This window comes from Macrobrachium nipponense, chromosome 30, assembly GCF_015104395.2.
Source record: "Macrobrachium nipponense isolate FS-2020 chromosome 30, ASM1510439v2, whole genome shotgun sequence".
Classification (NCBI taxonomy): Eukaryota; Metazoa; Arthropoda; class Malacostraca; order Decapoda; family Palaemonidae; genus Macrobrachium; species Macrobrachium nipponense.
Window position 1 is genome coordinate 12,355,001 of NC_087218.1, and position 20,752 is coordinate 12,375,752.

The 20,752-nt window shown below is 37.9% G+C and overlaps 1 protein-coding gene across 4 annotated transcripts in view; it reads right to left on the minus strand.

Annotated features, from left to right (window-relative positions):
- LOC135202290 (uncharacterized) overlaps positions 1-20,752 on the minus strand; it is a 46,494-nt gene that overhangs the window by 3,743 nt on the left and 21,999 nt on the right. For 2 of the 4 annotated variants that reach the window (XM_064231605.1, XM_064231607.1), the window contains exons 3-5: positions 1,993-2,148; positions 1,258-1,401; positions 1-159 (exon numbers count right to left, since the gene is read on the minus strand). The exon at positions 1-159 is cut by the window's left edge and continues 39 nt beyond it. In XM_064231605.1, coding sequence (XP_064087675.1) covers positions 1-159; positions 1,258-1,401; positions 1,993-2,106 — 417 coding nt within the window. In that variant the 5' untranslated portion in view covers positions 2,107-2,148. Of the gene's footprint in view, positions 160-1,257; positions 1,402-1,992; positions 2,149-5,305; positions 5,444-7,273; positions 7,563-20,752 lie in introns of those variants that run through there. The other 2 variants (XM_064231604.1, XM_064231606.1) reach the window with 2 other exon arrangements.

Genomic DNA, 20,752 nt, shown 5'->3' on the forward strand with positions numbered 1-20,752 from the left:
CGCGTACTCGGCAACCTCGTTTTGGACGCTGGTCGTGAACGAGTACGCCACACACGGCGGCTGTTGCTGCGAAGACTTCCGGTCCTCGGTGAGACAGGCGTACGGCGGCAGGGGGCCTTCCTGTCCCCCCTCCACTTCGTAACTCACCGATGTCTCGTTCTGTTTTGGTGAGATGGGAAGAGAGCACTTGCATTGGTAACCTTAATGATGGTAGCATTATGTTTTGATTTTATTCCTGTGAAGAGACAGGGGTGGGCATAGGTGCCCAAAATGGGGGTGTTTTCTGTTGTTGTTGTTGTGCGCGTGTGTGTGTGTAATAATAATAATAATAATAATAGTAATAATAATAATAAAAGGAGCCCATTAAAAACGCCAAAATACAGAAAGTAAGTAGAACTATATTTCAGAGACTGCTGTTTCTCTCTCTTACTTTCTATATTTTGGCGTTTTACGGGCTCCTTTTATTAGATGGAATTCTGTTGTAACAGAACATTTTTACCAGTTATAGATATATATTATGAGAGTTTGTGACAATTTTTCTTCTTCTACTAACAATGTATGCTCATAATAAACAATAATTAAAATTATTATAATAATATTCTGCTTTTCTGTCTGTACAGCCATTAATTTGGAGTAAAGTTTGATATCATTCCTGAAGGTTTTTCTTTTTATATCTTCAATTTAGTCTATCAAAATAACAACTCATTCTTGAAGCAAATCATCACCTGTCCGCTCGACCAAATTAGCTTATTTCCCCCCCGCCCCGCATGCCCTAAACCAACACGTTCCGTGAACCTCGCAGCCTTCCACCACAACAATTATCACTAATACTACTACTAATACTAATGAAAATGATAATCTAAAAAGAGATAAGTTTAATGATTCAGGATATAAAGATAACTTCTCTGGAAGCTGATGTCTGCAGAGAAACTTTTTATGCTAATTTATTGGCGTCTTTACATAATTGACTCAGGTCGATATGTAACACTAGGTAAAGCCTTTATCGAGTAAAAAAAAATAAAAAAAAAAAAAAAAAACTAGGCCTAAAATTTGCAATAAATTTTAGTGGCCAGGCATGGGTCATCAATGCGTTTACTTTCCTAAGATCGCTGTGGTATGGCTTGTACAGATATCATACGTTGCCAATTTTCGTGTTAAGGTACTAATCATATTAGCTTCATGGAGTCAATTGAAATACTTTGTACTTCTTCAAATGACGTACTTTGTTTCCAACAAGTATTTTGATTGTGGTCCTACCTTTTCATCGCCTTGGGCTTCATCCTTCCTCCCTCCGAGCGTTTTCACGATGGGGGGGCAGAGGGGGTGAGGGGGCTCCTCCAAATATTCGAAGAAACTGTGGACTCCTTCGTATCTCGGGGTAGACTGGGGTTCAGTGCATACCTGCGTGGTTGAAATGAATCATCTATTAGTGACAGCAATGTTATGTTTTATCCTTCGTTCTGCGGATGACTTCATAAGCTGTGCTTGAGAGCTTCCATTGTCATTGAAAAGAAGTTGTTGGAAGTGCAAGATTCATTTGCCTAATCTAAGCTGTCAGGCTATGAGTGTTTTGCTTCTGACAGACCTTCCCTCCTACGAGGGTCTTGTACCTATCTATCTGTCCTCCTCCACACTGGCATAAAATATCAAGTATCACTTAAATAGTTTCAGTAAGGTTAGACTTAACGTTAACATGGAAAAGAAAGTAATCTGAGTATAATACAGAATTTCGTCTGGCTTGCCAAAACAATGAGAAAAAATACTCAACTTATATTTAAGAATCTTGTTCAACTTTTGAATTAAACACTGAAAAAACTTGAAAAGTCTGTCAAACCTATACTCTAATGAAAAAGAAACAGCTGCGCTAAAAATGTTAACAACATAATCTTAGAATTTATTCAATTTTCTAAGAGAGCTATTATGAACAAAGTACTGGAGATACATTCAAGAATACCCTTCAGATAAACCAACTTTCAGCGTCTAACAACCCACCCTGGAGAGCGCCTCTTGTAAGTCCGTCGTGGGTTCGGGGGACGTTGTCCAATCTCTCCTGTAGAAGGCAAAGTAGAAACTCACGCCTAGAATGGCCACCAACAACACCACCATGAAGATGTGGAGCCTCTTCGGTCCGCGTTCCTTCTCCACGAGCTGGAAGAAAGATAAAGTCAATCAGTACATGTTTGTGGGCTTTAATCAGGTCTCTCCTGTTATTAAGGTTACGGAATGTTAAGTTTGGACATTATTTGGTAGCAATCATCACGAATCTGGTGTGAGCTAAGTCTATCATAGTTTAACCAGACCACTGAGAGCTGATTTACAGCTCTCCCTAGGGCTGGTCCGAAGGATTAGATATTTTTTACGTGGCTAGGAACCAATTGATTACTTAGCAACGGGACCTACAGCTTATATTGTGGGATCCGAACTACATCGAGAAAAGCATTTCTATCACCAGAAATAGATTCCTCTGATTCCGCGTTGTTCAGAGCGGGGAATCGAACCAGGTCCCTGATGGTGCGAGCTAATTGGGTTACAACGACGCCCGAGGAACCAAGAGCGTGGATGGTCTCTCCTACCTTGACTGTCCAACTTCTTGAACTTTTTCCACCACTTACCCGAGAACAAATACTTCGGACCCTATGAACATCTGGGAAGGCGACGACCAAGTGGTCTTATTTCTAAGAGAACTGCTTTTGAATCATAAAAATTATATTCTTTTGATTTCATAATGAAAAATTTTGTGTCGTCTACGTACTGAAATGAAATACACAATTAAACTCGCTCGAGTGAACAGGAATATAAGAATTAGGCCAAAGGCCAAGCGCCGACTCATGAGGTCACTCAGCAACGCAAGGAAAATTGAGAGTCGAGGTCAGAAAGGCGTAACAGGTGGAAAACCTCGCAATTACACTATGAAACAACTGCTAGGAGAGGGTGGAAAGAAGGATGGAAGAAAGAAACTATGAGGGGAGGTACAGTAAAAGGAATGAAGAACCTAAGTAATGCCTCGATTGAGAAAAAGCAAGAGAGAATTCCTCCTTTTACATATTATAAGAACGGATGGAAGTTAAGAAAAAAAAAAAACTCTCGTTTAATAAATAACATGACACAAGCAGCCACGTCCGTCCATTGATAAGAGCATTGTGAAATCAGTGTTACGAAAAAAACATGACTCTCAAGTCAAGCCCAAATGACCTATAGGAGATTCTTGGAACATAAAAGCAGTTTTGTAATTACAGGTAATGTCCAAAACTGCTTTTTCGTGGGAGACTTTCATTCATATGTTACACCGGCTTCCGCTGTTCTAGGTAACTTCGGGAGCGGACGCGAAATTATGTAATTCCATCTTTGTTGTGCCAGCCATGATATCACACGCTAATTATAAATATGACAGTAGGCCTACACTGAAATTTATGGACTTTTGATGGAAGTGAGTTCATATATATACATATACACACACACCATATATATGGTTATATTTAATTATTTAATTATTTAATTAATACCAATTAAATATATAAAAATTTATTATATGTAAAATATATCTATATATATATATATATATTGTTCTCTTGTTATATAACTGAGACCTGTTTTGTAAATTAAATATTTTGTAAGACTGAATATCAGCTTGGGAGTCTAGAAACTTTTTGTACCGATATCAAAACATGTTTTCATATAGATACATACTTACGTCCATACATAGTATATATATATATATATATATATATATATATATATATATATAGATATATATGTATATATATATATATAGTATAATATATACATGTATATATACGGTATTTTAACACGTTGGGACCTATGAGGTCACTCGGCGATGGGAGGGAACTTCAAAGGAGGTAGGTTTGTTAGGAGAGGGTGGAAAGTAAGATGGAAGAAAGAGAACATAAAAGGAGGTACAGTACAAGGAACTACATTGGTTGCATCTAGGGGCCGAATGCACGCTGCAAAGAACCTTAAGTAATTGCCTACAGCGCACCGCATGATGTCCACTGACGGCACTTTCCCCCTACCGGGCAAGCGCCTTGTTGACAAAGGTAAGTTTAATCTGACAACAATCTCTCTCTCTCTCTCTCTCTCTCAAACAGGAAAAGCCATCGCCGACATAAGGTCAGTTTATGCAAATTACACTAACCATTCTCTTGCCCAAGGAGCAAACTTCCGTTGAGGCAAGCGGCCGGTTTAAACTCAAATTCTTGAGAAATCTAAATTCAGCGAGTGAATCAAAGCTCATCTACTAAACGGGAATGACTCGAGAAAATAGTGCATGACTGCATTTCCGGTCAGTGAATCACATTTTCATTGTCATTTCCGTCGCGACGCGAAGCGCGGGATAATATTCATGCTTTGAGCAAAAACAAAAGCAACTTCCAACTGCTTGTTGATCAGCTGACTGAAGTGCCCGAGTCTGTTTAAAATGTATTAACACTATCATTTAATAAATAATAATATAATAATAATAATAATAATAATAATAATAATAATAATAATAATAATAACGTAGAAAACGGCCAACGGCTTCAGTTTCTAAGGAAACATCTGGTGTGTGACCAACCTCACGACAAGCAACAATTAAATTAGATATATTATCTTTAGTTCTGATATCCTGTGCTTTATATATATATATATATATATGTGTGTGTGTGTGTGTGTGTGTGTTGTATGTGTGTGTGTGCCTTGGAGGAATAATGCCATTGTTCCTCCAAGGTGTGTGTGCGGATGACTGACTTCCAGAATGACTCCGAAAAACATGGACTTATCAATGAAATAAGATGCCTGATACCCATTCGAATAATATCTTTTTAGATACATTATCATCATTGTTATTATTATTATTCATAAAAAATACGCATACATGTAAAGTACAAGCAAAGCGGTCAATTACTCGCTGAAAAAGACTACCCAAATGTGTAACTGGAAGAGAACATTATATTAAGTCTAAGAAGTACATAATTAAAGCTAATATATAAATGAGTGCAATTATATAAGTAAAACAAGAAAAATTTTATATTTAACACGTAATTACTTTAACACAACGCATCTGCCTACAACCCCCATTGGTGTTGAAGGCTATGGGTTGCTACTTTGACTTATTACATATCTACGCGTCCTCTGCTCCGAGGTGCTATAGTACTAAACATGGTGGAAGCTCCTTGGGACCCCGTGTTTAGTACTAGCCCCTCCGGGATCAAAGTACAATATAGCTACACCCATTTCTATAGTGTGTAGTCGACAAATTATATATAAATAAACGATATCTTCCTACCCCCGTCTGCTTTACATTTACCTTACGGTGTTTAGTACTATGTAGCACCTCGGAGTGGCTGACGCATCGATATCACGCCCAAGTAGCACCGGTTCTGGTACGGCGCAGTGACTAGGCTATGGCGCCGTCCTTAAGTAACAAACCCCATTTATGGACTAGAACTCTCGCGTTCCTTCGGACCGCCCATGATGAGAGAATTCATGTTTGTTAATTACAATGTCTGATTAACGATAAGAAACCTATTACGAACAATTAGTCCCATTCCCCTTATCACGAATTTCAGATATGATTAGCCTTTACCAGCCCCGGAGTGATCCTGTACAATGACATCACACACACACACACATGAATAGCTTTAGCTTTCGTGGTCTCATTGTGACCCACTGCCACTCACACCAGCTCCCTCGGCTCTAATAAAATTTAACAAAACACTGGGATTCACATATCTGTTCAAATGGCAATTTCCTTGTAAAGCTGACTTCTCCGGAATAGATACGGCCGTGTTTGGAGGCATTAAAGACCAAGGTCAGATCAAAAGGTAGATGTTTATGCTCATATGAACACTTAATATAAATAAATCCATCTGAAATAAAACTGTGCACGTTTTAAAATTAGTTTTTCAATAAAAGTTTCTGATAAACATACATATGCATACACACTCTTTTATATATATATATATAATAATATATATAATATAATATTGAATATATATATATATATATATATCGAGCTACAATGTCCTTTAATATCTAATTCGCTCTACCACGGAATTAATATTTTCATATATGCTTAACCGAAGGGGAATTTTTTCTCGATAATAGACTTGCCTGGACCAGGGCGCGAACCCGTGCATCCTTTCAAACCAAGTCTAGTTATCGAGAAAAATTCCCCTTCGGTTAAGCATATGAAAATATATTAATCCGAGGTAGAGCGAATTAGATATTAAAGGACATTGTAGCTCGATATATGTAGAATCACGGAAATGTGATATGACTTATATATATATATATATATATATATATATATATATATATATTTATATATATATATATATATATCTGCAACTGATCTATCCCTTGGAAAACGGAGTCTTGATAGAAAGAGTAAAACCAGCACTTGTTCATAAAACATCCTTACGGTAGTCATAACAAAATAAAGGATGTTTTATGTACAAGTCCTGGTTTTACTCTTTCAATATATATAATATATATATTATATATATTATATATATATATATATATATTATATATGCATATATGTAATATTATATATGCTATATATATATATATATATATATATATATAGATATATATATATATATATATATATATATATAATATTGAGCCATAAATATCACCTGTAATATCAATCATATATCAGAATTTACATAAACACATTCGTCAGTTCCAGAGTGCAAAATAAATTTTTTCCATGAAACAGCAATAAAGACGCAAGAATCACTGATAAAAATGACCCACGTAAAAAAATTTTATCATAAAAGATGAAAACACAGAAAGAGCATAGAAAGAAAGCGCTCGATGAACCAACGAAACTTTCAGCCACGGCCCGGTGGTGGCCTGTCCTAAAGCGTTGCTAGACGAAAATCATGGCTGGATTTAAGCTGAAGAAAAAAAAAAAACTATCGAGGATAGACGGCTGCAATTTGGTATGCTTGATGATTGGAAGGTGGTTGATCAACACGCCAATTTGCAGCACTCTAGCCTCGGTAGTTTTTAAGATCTGAGGGCGGATAGAAGAAGTACGGACGGACAGACAAAGCCAACTCAATTGTTTTCTTAAAAAAAAGAAAAAAAGAAAGTAATATAGGGCTTTGCAAAAGAGACAAAGCGCTCGATCTCTGACACACTGCAATATCTTTATCGCCACATGTGTTCTTTGTCATGACCATCCGTTAATATGCTAATTATTAGAAAAAGACACCCATTAAAATGCGGATTGGCGTGAGGTGCCAACCGACGACGCACTTACTTTCGGATTATGAAACATTGGAACCATCGTTTCTTCCTCGCTTGAAGCTATGTCAGTTTGAAAAGTGTACTGTAGTTCGTAGCAGTAGGAATTTACTTCTTTTCACTTCTTTGGCTTATCTGTTTTACTTGGCGTTCGTGGGAATTTCTCTAACTCTCTTCAATAATTTCACTGTCGGAAATCCAGCACTTGGGGGACGTGGAAAGGCCTTGCGCGATAGCAGGAGAGTGAAGTCACTGAACTGGCACCTCTGGCTCCTGGTGCCCGACTACAGTGCCAGCATGCACAGGATGACACAGGAAAGCTAGCGAACACAGGTTCGCTTCCCGTTCAGTGTCGTCCGACACTGACGTCTGGGCCTTCCCTGAATTCTTGATGAAGAATTTTGCAATATGTCACGACACTGTCATTCTTTGTATCCAACAAAGTATTTCAGCTGTCTTATTTTATTTTACTCTTTATTTATTTATTTATTTTTTGTTTGTGAAGAATTCTATTCGCTTGCTTCCACAGACAGATATTTTCTCTACGTTTTTATTGGGGGTGGGGTGGGGGTTAAACCATCCACCCGTCAGCTTCTTCTCTATATAAAAAACATGATTACCTATAATTACATGTTGTCGAGTTCGAATTTTACGTAACCACACACGCATAAACAATAATTTACAGCGTAAATGGATTTATATTCATGTGTTAAAATAGGGTATCCCGTGAATTCCTGTCTTGCTACATTTCCAACATGAAGTACTAGGGGTGATTCATCTATTCAATCATTTCCACAGTATCACAGCTATTTCGTCAGGAATGCCGTTCCCTTGACTTCAATTCTATTTTGTACAAAAAACACTTTAGCCCTTCCTACACATGAAGGCCTTTCCGTTCGAAAATGCCTGTTTATAATAACTCAGTTTTCCCAGGCCTCCCTCTCAAAAGACCAAATTATTCACTCCTTCTTTCTAAACAATCGAATCACACACAAACACACACACACACTATGGTCCATGAGAGCCATCTTCTCAACCATACTTTTATATCATTGTATCACAGTCTCGTAGCTCTTGATTACACGCCCAGTACAATATGCAGCCACAGATGTTTTCGAAAATTCCAAGGTAAAATGACCTGGCTCAAAGGTGCCTTAATACTCTGGTGTCCTGTGAGGCCATGGACAATTTAATACTCACTCCAAGAGGGAGATTGTTTAAACGTAGGACTTGGCATACAAGTGGCTCGAGTATCATATATATATATATAAATATATATATATATATAATATATATATATATATATATATACACATATATATTATATGTATATATATACATATATATATTATATATATATATATATATATATAAAACTCAATCACGAAAGTTTGGAACGTGATAAATGTATAAATAAAGGTATAAGCCACGAAGAAAAGTGAAACACTGGAGTAGCTGCAAGATCTTTCGACTCAACGTCCTTTATAGCTTAGCAGCTACTCCAGTGTTTCACTTTCCTTCGTGGCTTATACCTTTTATAATATAATAGATATATATATATATCTAATATATTATATATATCATAATATATATATATAACATATATGGCTTGAGTATCTTAGAATAAACGTTGTTTTCAGGATTTCAGGATATTGATAGAATGATATTCAGGGGTCTTAAGTCATAAAAGAGGCTTTTAGGCTTTTATTCCACAAAAAAATCATTGACCAAACTATGTTTAATTCACGCACATTATAAATCCATATACATTTCTTCAAAGTGCCAGTCGTTTAGCTTAACACAGGGTGGCTTGTTGTAGGTGACAAAGAGAAAACATCTGTGGTTGCATATTGTACTGGGCGAGAAATCAATAGCTACGAGACTGTGATATAAAAGCATGGTTGAGAAGATGGCTTTCATGAACCATAGTGTGTGTGTGTGTGAATCAATCGTTTAGAAAGACGGGGAGAACAATTTGGTCTTTTGAGAGAGTAAGAGAGGGAGACCCGGAATAACTGAGTTAGTATTATAAACAGGCATCATCGAACGAACAGGCCTTCATGTGCAATTAAACACGGCGTCCCAGGGAGCTTCCTTCCATGTTTAGTACTATAATAGAGTCACATCAACCGTGCATTTGATGTCTAGACGTATCCCTTACTACGCTCTTGAATGGCTGTTGATAAGCCAGTCACAGGGATAAAAACTCTCAGTCTGTCGAGAGTTCACATAGGCAGGAAGTATGTTCCAACCCTCCTGAGGGATACTCGTGCATGTGATGTCCCTCAGGAGAGGTGAACCATACATCCTGCCTACGTGAACTCTCGAGAGAGACTGGGAGTTTCCAGTCCTGTGATTGGCTTATCAACAGCCAATCAGGAGCGTCGTAAGGGACTGGCCTAGACCCCTCAGGAGAGGTGGAGCATACATCCTGCCTATGTGAACTCTCGAGAGAGACTGGGAGTTTCCAGTCATGTGATTGGCTTATCAGCAGCCAATCAGGAGCGTCGTAAGGGACTGGCCTAGACATCAAACGCACGGTTCATGTGAATCTACAGTAGCACCTCGGAGGTGAACGGTAGACAACGAGCCATAAAAGCATCCATTGCCTGCATTTTTGTTGCTAAGGAACTCAACCTCCAGGAGGATTGTTCGTTGCAGTAACATGGTTGCAAACGGTAGTATTTGCATGGGTGGTAGGACTTCGCTCTAACACGAAACTGTCCTGAGAAGGTTGGGGACATTAAAACAAATAGACAAAATATCTTTCCGTAAGTGCCTCAATAAATACATGTACAAATGCCCTTATCTTCTTCCTAATGGGAGAGATCAGTGTCACTTAGGTTAGTAATTCCCGCTTAATCGTGATGTGCTTGTCAAAACAATTTGCTTATTCTATCTCGATACGTAACTAGATAACACATAGACGCAAGTAGTACCCCTGTTCATAAACCAGTCTGTAGATAACCAGTCAGAGAGGAAATGGGAAGTGGAACAATGCACGTAATATATATAGTATATATTTATATATATATAGTATATACATATATATATAATATATATTATGTATGTATTGTATGTACTCGCTATGCCTCTCCGTCATGTATGTATGTAATATATATGATATATGCTTAAAAAATCGCAGTAGATGCACGTGACTTCATATAAATAAGCGAATTCCACAGGAAAATGATAGTCAGAAATCCAAGCGTTACTCGCTTTCGTCTTTACTAGCATTGTCAAGGAGCGAATGAAATACAATTGTATTTCATTCGCTCCTTGACAATGTCTTAGTAAAGACGAAAGCGCTTGGATTTCTGACTATCATTTTCCATTTTCCTGTGGAATTCGCTTATATATATATATATATATATACATATATATATATATATATATATATATATATATATATATATTATATATGGGATAGATACGCAATATTTCAACAAAACTAAGTTTGTTCGGCATCTGGCAAATCACTTTGTCGGACCGTCAGCTTACAGAAAAAGGCATTTTATAGTACTTGGTGTCAAAGTATAAAAAGGCAGTTTCATTAATCGGCAAAACTGTAAAGCTGTGAATGATCGGGACCGTCAAAACAAAGTCTGACTTGGTAACAGAAATGCAGTAATCTTTTGTTTGAACATTTCCCGTTTAATGGCTACCTAATATATACACTGTCTAAAATTTTGAGATTAGTAATATTTCTTGGATTTTTAGAGAAGACTCCTTATGGAACCAGGACTGAGATTTGGAGTCTGCTCTAATTGTGCAGGATGCCTCAGTTTTAGTTTTCTGTAATAGAAACCTATTGTGCCGGCTTTGTCTGTCTGACCGTCCGCACTCAGATATTAAAAAGTACTGAGGCTAGAGGGCTGCAAATTGGTATGTCGATCATCCACCCTCCTATCATCAAACATTCCAAATTGCAACCTTCTAGCCTTGGTAGTTTTTAAGATCTGAGTGCGGACGGACAGACAGACAAAGCCAGCACAATAGTTTTCTTTTACAGGCAACTAAAACTGAGGCATCTGTAAATATCAGCCTCCCAGGTATGGACTATTTCTTATCCCTAATCTTTCCCCTCACTCCTAACCTTATTCAATCAATAAAGATCCTGTACAGCCATGGAAAAATAGCACACCCCTGTCTCAGACCCACTTTAGATTGATCAGTGTTTTGTTTTGTTTGTTTGGTGTTTTTACGTTGCAGGGAACCAGTGTTTATTCAGCAACGGGACCAACGGCTTTACGTGACTTCCGAGTACGTCGAGCTTTGAACGTCTACCACCAGAAATACACATCTCTGACCCTTCAATGGCATGCCCGAGAATTGAACTCGCGGCCACCGAGGTGGCAGGCCAAGACCAAACCGACCACGCCACTGAGGCGCTAGATAGATCAGTGAACAAGAGGTTTATTTCTACAGGCGCTTGACAGATGAAATACTTAATAATGCTAAATGCAACACGAGGTAAATCATGGAATAAGGAAGCAGATACGAAAGATTCGGAAGATAGAAGAGTGTCTATGGAAGATAATAAAGTTGGAATATATGAAGGGGCGGTTAAGCAATTACTCCTGCAAATATAAGCAGTTTAGATGAAATTGAGTGCGAAGACAAATTTGACGTGCTACTGATGAGCTTTCGAAGAAGTAGGTATATGAAGCAGCTAATATCGCACGATGGTTCTGCGCATGAGATTCATCCTTAATATAAATGAATATAGAATTTAGGTGAGAGGCCAAGCACTGGGATCTTTGAGGTCATTCAGCGCTGAAACGGAAATTGCCAGTAAAAGGTGTGACAGGTTAAAATGCATTTGTACTATGAATTAATTGTTAGGAGAGGATGAAGAGGAAGATGGAAGAAAGTGACTATCAATGGAGGTACAGTAAAAGGGACGGAAGGGATTGCAGCTAGGGGCCGAAGGTACGCTGCAAATAACCTCAAGCAATGCCTACAGTGCACCGCATGAGGTGTACTAACGGCATTAAAGCGCCTCAGTGGCGTGATCGGTATGGTCTTGACCTGCCACCTCGATGGCCGCGAGTTAGATTCTCGGGCATTCCATTGAGGTGTTAAAGATGTGTATTTCTGGTGATAGACGTTCACTCTCGACGTGGTTCGGAAGTCACGTAAAGCCGTTGGTCCCGTTGCTGAATAACCACTGGTTCCATGCAACGTAAAAGCACCATACAAACAAACAAACACTAACGGCACTACCCCGCCACGGGCAATATTAGTGGTTCAAGGATGTACATGAAACATGACGCAAGAGTTTGTTATGTCGGGACTACAAATCCAACAAAAGAAAGGAACTGCAGACGACATTCCCAATGTCATGATGAGGGAAGAATATAATTTTATTTGGAAAAACCGAACAGGGCGATGGCGTCGTCTTCCGACGTCACCGTGAAAGAAAAAAAAATACTAAAAAAAAAACCATTCCATCGGTGTTCGAATGTGTTGGCAGAAGACAGAACTCTCGAACTGACTGAAAAGGTTCAATTAGACGCAACTACGAACCTACTCCGCAGAAGAGCCTGATTTTCAATCTAGTATAAACCGCAGATTTTGTTACTACGAATACACAAGATATATGCCTAGCATATAAAAACATCCTTTATTTAAGGACTTGGTAATAGGATGGCGGTTCGTCGAAGAGCAATCCTATAATTTTTTAAGTACGAAGTAAGGTATCTTCCTATAAGCCAAAGATTCCAGGAACGAGGCATTACAGTACGAGTATATCTCGGGTAAACATTCTAATGCATATATTAAAATCAATACAAATTTACGAAGGGTATTTTGTGATCGAATTACTGCGCGTAATTTAGTTTTTTTTCACGATATAGTTTCTGTACATCGTTTTACATTAATGAGATCATACTAAAACAAACATCTAATCGCTAATCACTTACAATACCTAAGGCTGACTGCTGAATATATACTTGAACTTATTCAGTCAAAAAAAAAAAGGCTTTGTTTAAGACATGGGCTGGATAATTGCAATATATTCAGAATCCTCTCTCTCTCTCTCTCTCTCTCTATATATATATATATATATATATATATATATATATATATATATATATATATATGTGTGTGTGTGTGTGTGTGTGTGTGTGTGTGTGTGTGTGTGTGTTATTGTAATACAACAGTATATGAAGATAAAAGACCCATAAAACACTATTTGAACGTTGCAACCATATATTTCAAGCACTACATGGTTGCAAAGTTCAAATAATGTTTAATAGGCATTTTCTCTTCATATATATACAGATATATAAATATATATTCACACGATAAAGAAGATTAAGGGCAGGAACACGAAGACATTCACATTATGCTTTAATCCTACGTTTCGTGACAACATCGCCACATCTTCAGGGATTTTTCTACAAAATAAAGTATAATATGTTAACATAAAATAAGAGCTGATTACAAGATCCAATAGTTGAAAAGTTAAAACAGGTTTATGGTAAAATTACAACTCTCACACTTAAATTACATGCACACTTGATTAAAACAGACCAGAAGTACCAAACAACTTACAAATGACGAGAAGAACATTAGGAAATTTCAGCTAAATTACACAAACATAAAAATAACACATATAATGAAAAGTAAAAGTCATATATTCACAAAACCACAGCCAAAAGCAGCTCAACACTTAACCAACCTTTCAGTATCAACGATAAAATCACACTAAAAGGAAACAACGTCAAGACGAGGCACAAGGAATGACAGAATAATTAGGCTAAAAACAAGGGGACAGCAGAGGAATGGTAGTTTAAGGTTGGAACTCGTAGTTTGATGTTCAGAGTTTCCAAAATCAACAGTTCGTTGGGTTCCGTTGTTTGGCCAATAATTTTAAAATCTTCGTATTTGACTGCAGCTTTAAATTTAATAGTGTGCTTCCTTATATAAGATGTTTCTGGGATAGATAACTTACACCGAGTTCTATAACTAACGCCCCTATGGGAATCGGCCCTGGCCCTGAGAAGACGCCGGGTGGATCCCACATATTTTCCCAGATGTATTAAATGTTTGGGAACTTCAGGCCCACTGACTTCAGATGAATTAGATAAGGCCAAAACTAAGATGATTTATTGTGTACAGAGAGATCTATCCCTCGGATGTTAATTCTTTGTTGAGAAAAAACCTATTCCAAAGGGGTCAAGTTTGTGCAAAATGGATCCTTTTCTAGATGAGCAAGGTATATTGAGAATTAAGGGTAGGCTTGAGCATACAGATTTAACCTATGAAAGTAAACACCCAGTAATAATACCCAAATGTCACTTGGTTAAACTACTTGTCAGCTTTCAGCATATATTTCTTAAACATGCAGGTGTTTCTTCTATTATGTCTTCCTTAAGAAGTAGTTTGTGGATAACAGGAATTAGAGTATTAGCAAAGTCTGTCATCAAGAAATGTGTTAGATGTCAAAGACATGATTCAAGAGCTTGCAGTCAACCTGTAGCTCCTTTACCAGAATTAAGGGTGAAGGCTGCACCACCATTTTCTGTAACTGGTCTCGACTTTGCTGGTCCTCTATTTTGTGCTGATTTTGCATCGCAAGTTTTATATTTTGTTTTTCACGTGTGCAGTAGTCCGAGCCATACATGTAGAGCTTACTGACTCCATGGGTGTCTTCGACTGTATGCTTGCAATTCGCAGATTTATTGCTCGTAGGGGGCTTCCATCGGTGCTGTATTCCGATAATGCTAAGACCTTCCTTGCATGTGTCAGTGAATTGCAAAAGGTTTATTGACACCTGTCTCCCCACTGGAGATTTATATTTCCAAGGTCTCCTTGGTGGGGAGGTTGGTGGGAACGTTTGATAAGATCAGTAAAATCTGCTGTTCGAAAAACTTTAGGTGGTAATTATATTTCCAGGTGTGAATTAGAAACGACCTTACATGAAGTTGAAGCAAGTGTAAATTCCAGGCCTTTGACTTTTGTTAGTGATGAACCTGATGCCCCTGTCCCTTTTCTTATTGGGAGAAGTACAGGTGTTCAAACTCGGGTGAACACTGACCCTTCTTGTATTTCAGCTAAGGATTTAAGTGATAGAGAAATCTTAAGAAAGCAGACCTTAAATAAGTTTTGGACTGTATGGAGCAATGATTATATCAGGAATTTATCTTGTGTTGTTAAGGGTTTCACTCCAAATTGTGATCTGGAGAAAGGTGATTTAGTGTTAGTGAAGGAAGATAATTTGACCAGACTGCATTGGCCCTTGGGTGTGATAGTTGATGTATTTCCAGGCAAAGATGGACTTATTAGAGGTGTAAATGTAAAAACTTCCAAAGGGGTAATTACTAGGCCTATACAAAGATTACATTACCTGGAAATTTCAAGTTTTGGCTCATGAAGCTAGAACAGAAACCATAAATGAATCCATGCCTGAATCCCCATCTTGAGAAATCTAAGTCTGTATTCCCTCTTGAGTACTGTTGAGAATCGCACCCGATCGGGACGGGTAACTAAGGTCCCTACGAAACTAGATTTGTGATCATATAGCTTTGTATCTAGATTCACATATTTATTCAAGAATTCTAAGTCCATTCGCTTTGAATAACATTTGTCATAATTTATTGTTTATTTTTGTCTCTTGGCAAACATCAGTTTGAGTTATTGCTACAGAATCTATTGAAATTACTGTGAAATTTTAACTCTTCCAATTTGAGACTAATTCCAGTGTAACATACTGTATGTTGTTAGATTGTACCTTGTTCATTATTGTTTTCTTTGTTTGATAGGAGTTATGACTCCTATGGTGGGGAGAATGTTGGAATTAGTTTCATGAAAAAGCTTTACTTGTTTATTTAGTTGAGTACGCCGTTTAATTTGTTGTTTCAACGTTTTCTTTATTGTCATTTGAATTATGAATTTGATTAGATAATCTAGGTTTATTGAAATACTGCATTATTATTATTCGTATTGTATTGCTTTAATTTGAGTGACTTGCCTTTGTAATTGTTGAATAAGAAATTTAAGAATAAGTGATTATTACTGTTTGTGATGTAAAATTTCCGATGACTTGTTTTCGTCGTTTGTTGTAAGATTTCAAACAGAATACAGTTAGAAACAACGACGTCAACAGCCGGCTTTCCTTTCTCCAACCCTTCTTGGATGTTTGTACGAAGTGTTAGTCTTATATTAAGAGCAAGTCGTAGTCTTTACTTCAGCATAACGCAGCAGACTTGATTAGCGGGACATTCACCAAGTGGCTCCTTTGGGGAGCGTCCGCACTGATCTTCGGACATACACTCTCCACCCCGCTTTTGGCAGTTTTTGATGTCCAGGGGCACTGTGAATGATAAGGTAAAATGCGTTCAGAAAAATAGTTTTAATTATACTAAGGTGGGTTCCAGAATTCAAAGTAGGCCTAATCGTTACCAGGTCATACTATTGATTTCTTCCAGCTGGACTGTTACTGGCCTAAATGAAAGATCAGCCTAGATGAATGAAACGTCAAAGGCCATCACTGCAGCGGTCTTACCTGTCTTACAGCATTCCACTCCTTTGCTCTGCTGTTTAGGACAAAGTCCTTTCTCTGCGAACTGATCCTCAGGCGGGCAGAAGCGGATTCGAAGGCCACATATTCCTCCTCGCGAGAGCAGAGATGCTCTGGGAAGATCTGGCGGCGAGAAAATTGAGTGAAAAAGAAAACTGATCACTAAATGACTCGAGATTTGAATTGAGCTCCTAAGACTGTCATGTTCACATATCGGAACAAGGGGCCAAACGTAAATGAGTATGAATCAACTACAATTACAAAATTCTACATAGGTCTAACACATGAATTTTTGTTTTTAGTAAACGATCAGTTGCAAGAATGACTCCAGATTTAAATAGAAATGGTTCAGCAAATAACCACAAGAAGAGGACGTTTAGTTTACAATGCAAAGAGGTATAGGGAGCTTTAAAATAATTTGGATCTCGTGAGGGTTAGTCATTTTCAAAAGATAGAAAAATAATACATCCTTGGCGAACGTTGCTAGGGCATTTTGTGAGGAAATCTGCCGCCAAGACCCTCTAAGGATAAGGTCTCCGTAGGGGGCTGGTGCCGCCAGTGCACCGCTTGTAGTAGCATTTACTTAAGGTTCTTTGCAGGGTGCCTTCAGCCCCTAGCTGCAACCCCTTTCGTTCCTTTTACTGCACCTCCTTTCATATTGTCTTTCTTCCATCTTACTTTCCACCCTTTCCGAATAATAAATTCATATTGCAACTGCAAGATTTTCCTCCTGTTTCACCTTTGCAACCTTTTACTGTCTCTCCATTTCAGCTCTGAGTGACCTCATAGGCCTAGTGCTTGGCCTTTGGCCCAAATTCTATATTCAATTCAATTAATCTACGATGGCCACAAAATTATAATTTGTAGGAATTTCCTCTCTCTCTCTCTCTCTCTCTCTCTCTCTCTCCTACTTACAGCATAGGCATCACCTTCAGTAGCAATTGAAGCAACTGGCTCTGCACGGCACTCTGCAATTTGAAGTAGAAATTCAAAGGTAAACGGTTTCTATATTATTGTCTTTATTTCTGATTATAATATATAATATACTATTTCATATTGATTTTGTATGGTTGCATCTATTAGCTAACAAAATGTAATCCAACAAATCTAGTGCATGTCAAAGAGATTACATTAGTGCTCATGATTCTTCAATGATTTAGAATTCGTACCAACAAAGCAAGTCTAAACAAGGTCTAAAGAATAGTCTGTAGACCTTGCGTCTAGCGATGCTGTTCACTGACACTGAGGCGTTTGTTTCAGTGCGTGTGGGTGAGACTTACCTAAGAGCAGGACGATGAAGACGGAGAGAGAAAACAGCTTGATCATCATGTTCCCGAGGCGGTTCATCTTCTGCAGGTGAGATGAAGATTAAAACTAAAAATGTGAAGTTATGCTTGCGCGTCACCATAAGGTGGGGTAGAACCGTCAGTGACTTTCCACTCTGCTTCTGAATTGATTCATAGTGCAACTGCTTTGAGGTTTTCCTCATATGACACCATGCAAACCTTTATACTGACAGTGTTCGTTTTAGTACTGAATAGCCTCAGACCTCATAGGTCCCAATTCTACACATATATATTCAATATGCTTGCTCGTATGTGTGTGTGTGTGTGTGTGTTTAGTCGCCTTTTTGTTTTCTGTTACTTCAAGGTTGCTGCTCGTTCGTCGTCGGCAATACCTCCAGAATGAACTGAGTTACTCTCTGCTTCATTTAAGAACTCATTTTACCTCACGGAAGGCCTCTACAACTGACATTGCTCGATTTCATTTGAAATGAAATATTATTAACTTAACATTCGTGAAATGGAGAGCGAATGTTTTATTTATCACGGTCGTCCTATAAATATATTTATTCAAGCATCCTCATATTGATGACAATTCCAAAGTAATGTCAAGGTTATAATAAGCAAGTAATACCTCTCGAAATGCATACTACATAAACATACTGTATGTTTTCTCTTACATAGGTACATCTAGTTTCCTAATTTAATGCCTTTTGTTAAAGTATAGAATACTACGGCAGACATTCAGTTAGGAAACTCTAGATGTATCACCATAAGAAAAGACATAAAGTTACCGTTATTTATATCAAAAGAATTTCGAGAGAAAACTCTGTGGAATCACGTAGTGGCAAACATGATATATATTTGAGCAATGAAGACGTGCTGAATTATTAAGAATTGTGACGTGGGTTTATAAATATCAAATACCCCGTCTAGGAGGGATGTTTGACATTACTTTGGAACTGTCATCAATATGAAGATATTTATATTTAAATAAAGATGGTATTCGTAGGATGACAAAATTAACAAGAATTAAATGTTAACATTTTGCTTATTTCCTGGTATAAATCTTATATTCTAATTCTATGAGGGAAGTGATGAAGAGCAAAGCAAAACGTCATAAATACAACATCCTTCCTTTTATATTCTCTTTCTTCCATCTTAGTCTCCCAACAATTGATTCATAGTGCAACTGTGCTTTGACGTTTTCCTACTGTTACACCTGTCTAATCTTTCACTGTCAATTTCCGTTTCAGCGCTTGTCCCTTGGCCTAAATTGTATATTCTATTCTATTCCAAATGCATCAGCAAAAACAATTTTTTTACTTGGTTCAAAACTGCAGTGACAGACGAGCGAACTAACTAACTAACCTTCCCGTTGTTGTCAACTGTTTGCAGCAACCAAATGTGCTTCCTCCAGTTGTCTCAGGTTATGTGATGTATAATCAGGTGGGATGCTGCTTTATAAAGGCCGCTTCTGTCGAGTTACCAGATACCGCGGGCGGAGATGATTATTATTTGCGCGGCAACGCTGGAATCGCGTGGAGTTGAAGTAATCTTATTTCCTGACAGATAAGAGAATGATGTGCTAGATATGGTTGAAAATAACATCGAGTGATGACCTCACATTCAACAAAAGTAAAATGAGAAGTTCGGGATATTTTAAGGCAACGCTTGACGATTATGTAGACATTATTTGTATGGTGCTTTTACGTTGCATGGAACCAGTGGTTATTCAGCAACAAGATCAACGGCTTTACGTGACTTCCGAACCACGTCGAGAGAGAACTTCTATCACCAGAAATACATATCTCTCACTCTTCAATGGAATGGCCAAGAATCGAACAAGCGACCACCGAGGTGGGACGCTACTACCATACCAACCACGCCGCTGAGGCGCTGTGTGTACACATATTGATCACATGAGAATCGTGAATACAAATTGATCGTACGTTGTTATTTCCAGCACTGAATACCCTCATAGGTCCCAGTGTTTGGCCTAAACTTTATAATCAATTCAGTTCAGTCCAGTTATTGTTATTGTTATTATTATTATTTATTTTTATTATTAGAAGTTATACATCCATATGAATGTACTTCAGAGGGGCCATTTCATTGGTCAAATATTCATCTTCAGAGAAGAACTCATGTAAGGTGCGACGAAAATGGCAGATGATAAATAAAGATTTTGTTCCTTACATTAAAAAAAAAACTTTCAAATGGATTTATCTTGTGCCCAGCGTGAGTGGGAAAGGTTTTTTCTCGCCTTAGAAACAGAATATAGAATTGAGGCCAAAGGCCAAGCACCGGGACCTTTGAGGTCATTCAGCGCTGAAACGGTGAATGACAGGAGAACGATTTGAAAAGTGTTAACAGGAGGAAAACCTCAAAGCAGTTGCACTATTAAAATTTTGTTAGGAGAGGATGGAGAGTAAGATGGAAGAAAGAGAAATATGAACGGAGGTGCAGTAAGAGGAATGAAGGGAGTTGCAGCTAGGAGCCGAAGGGACGCTGCAAAAAAACGTTAAGTAATGCCCACAGTGCACTACATGAGATGCATTGACGGCACTACCCCCCTGCGGGGTATTTTGTCTTTAGAGAGTTATGAAAAAAAGTAAAAAATGCGCCGAAGTTCCATCGGCGCAATTGTTTTTTTTTTTTTTTTGTACAGCATATAGTGCTGTAT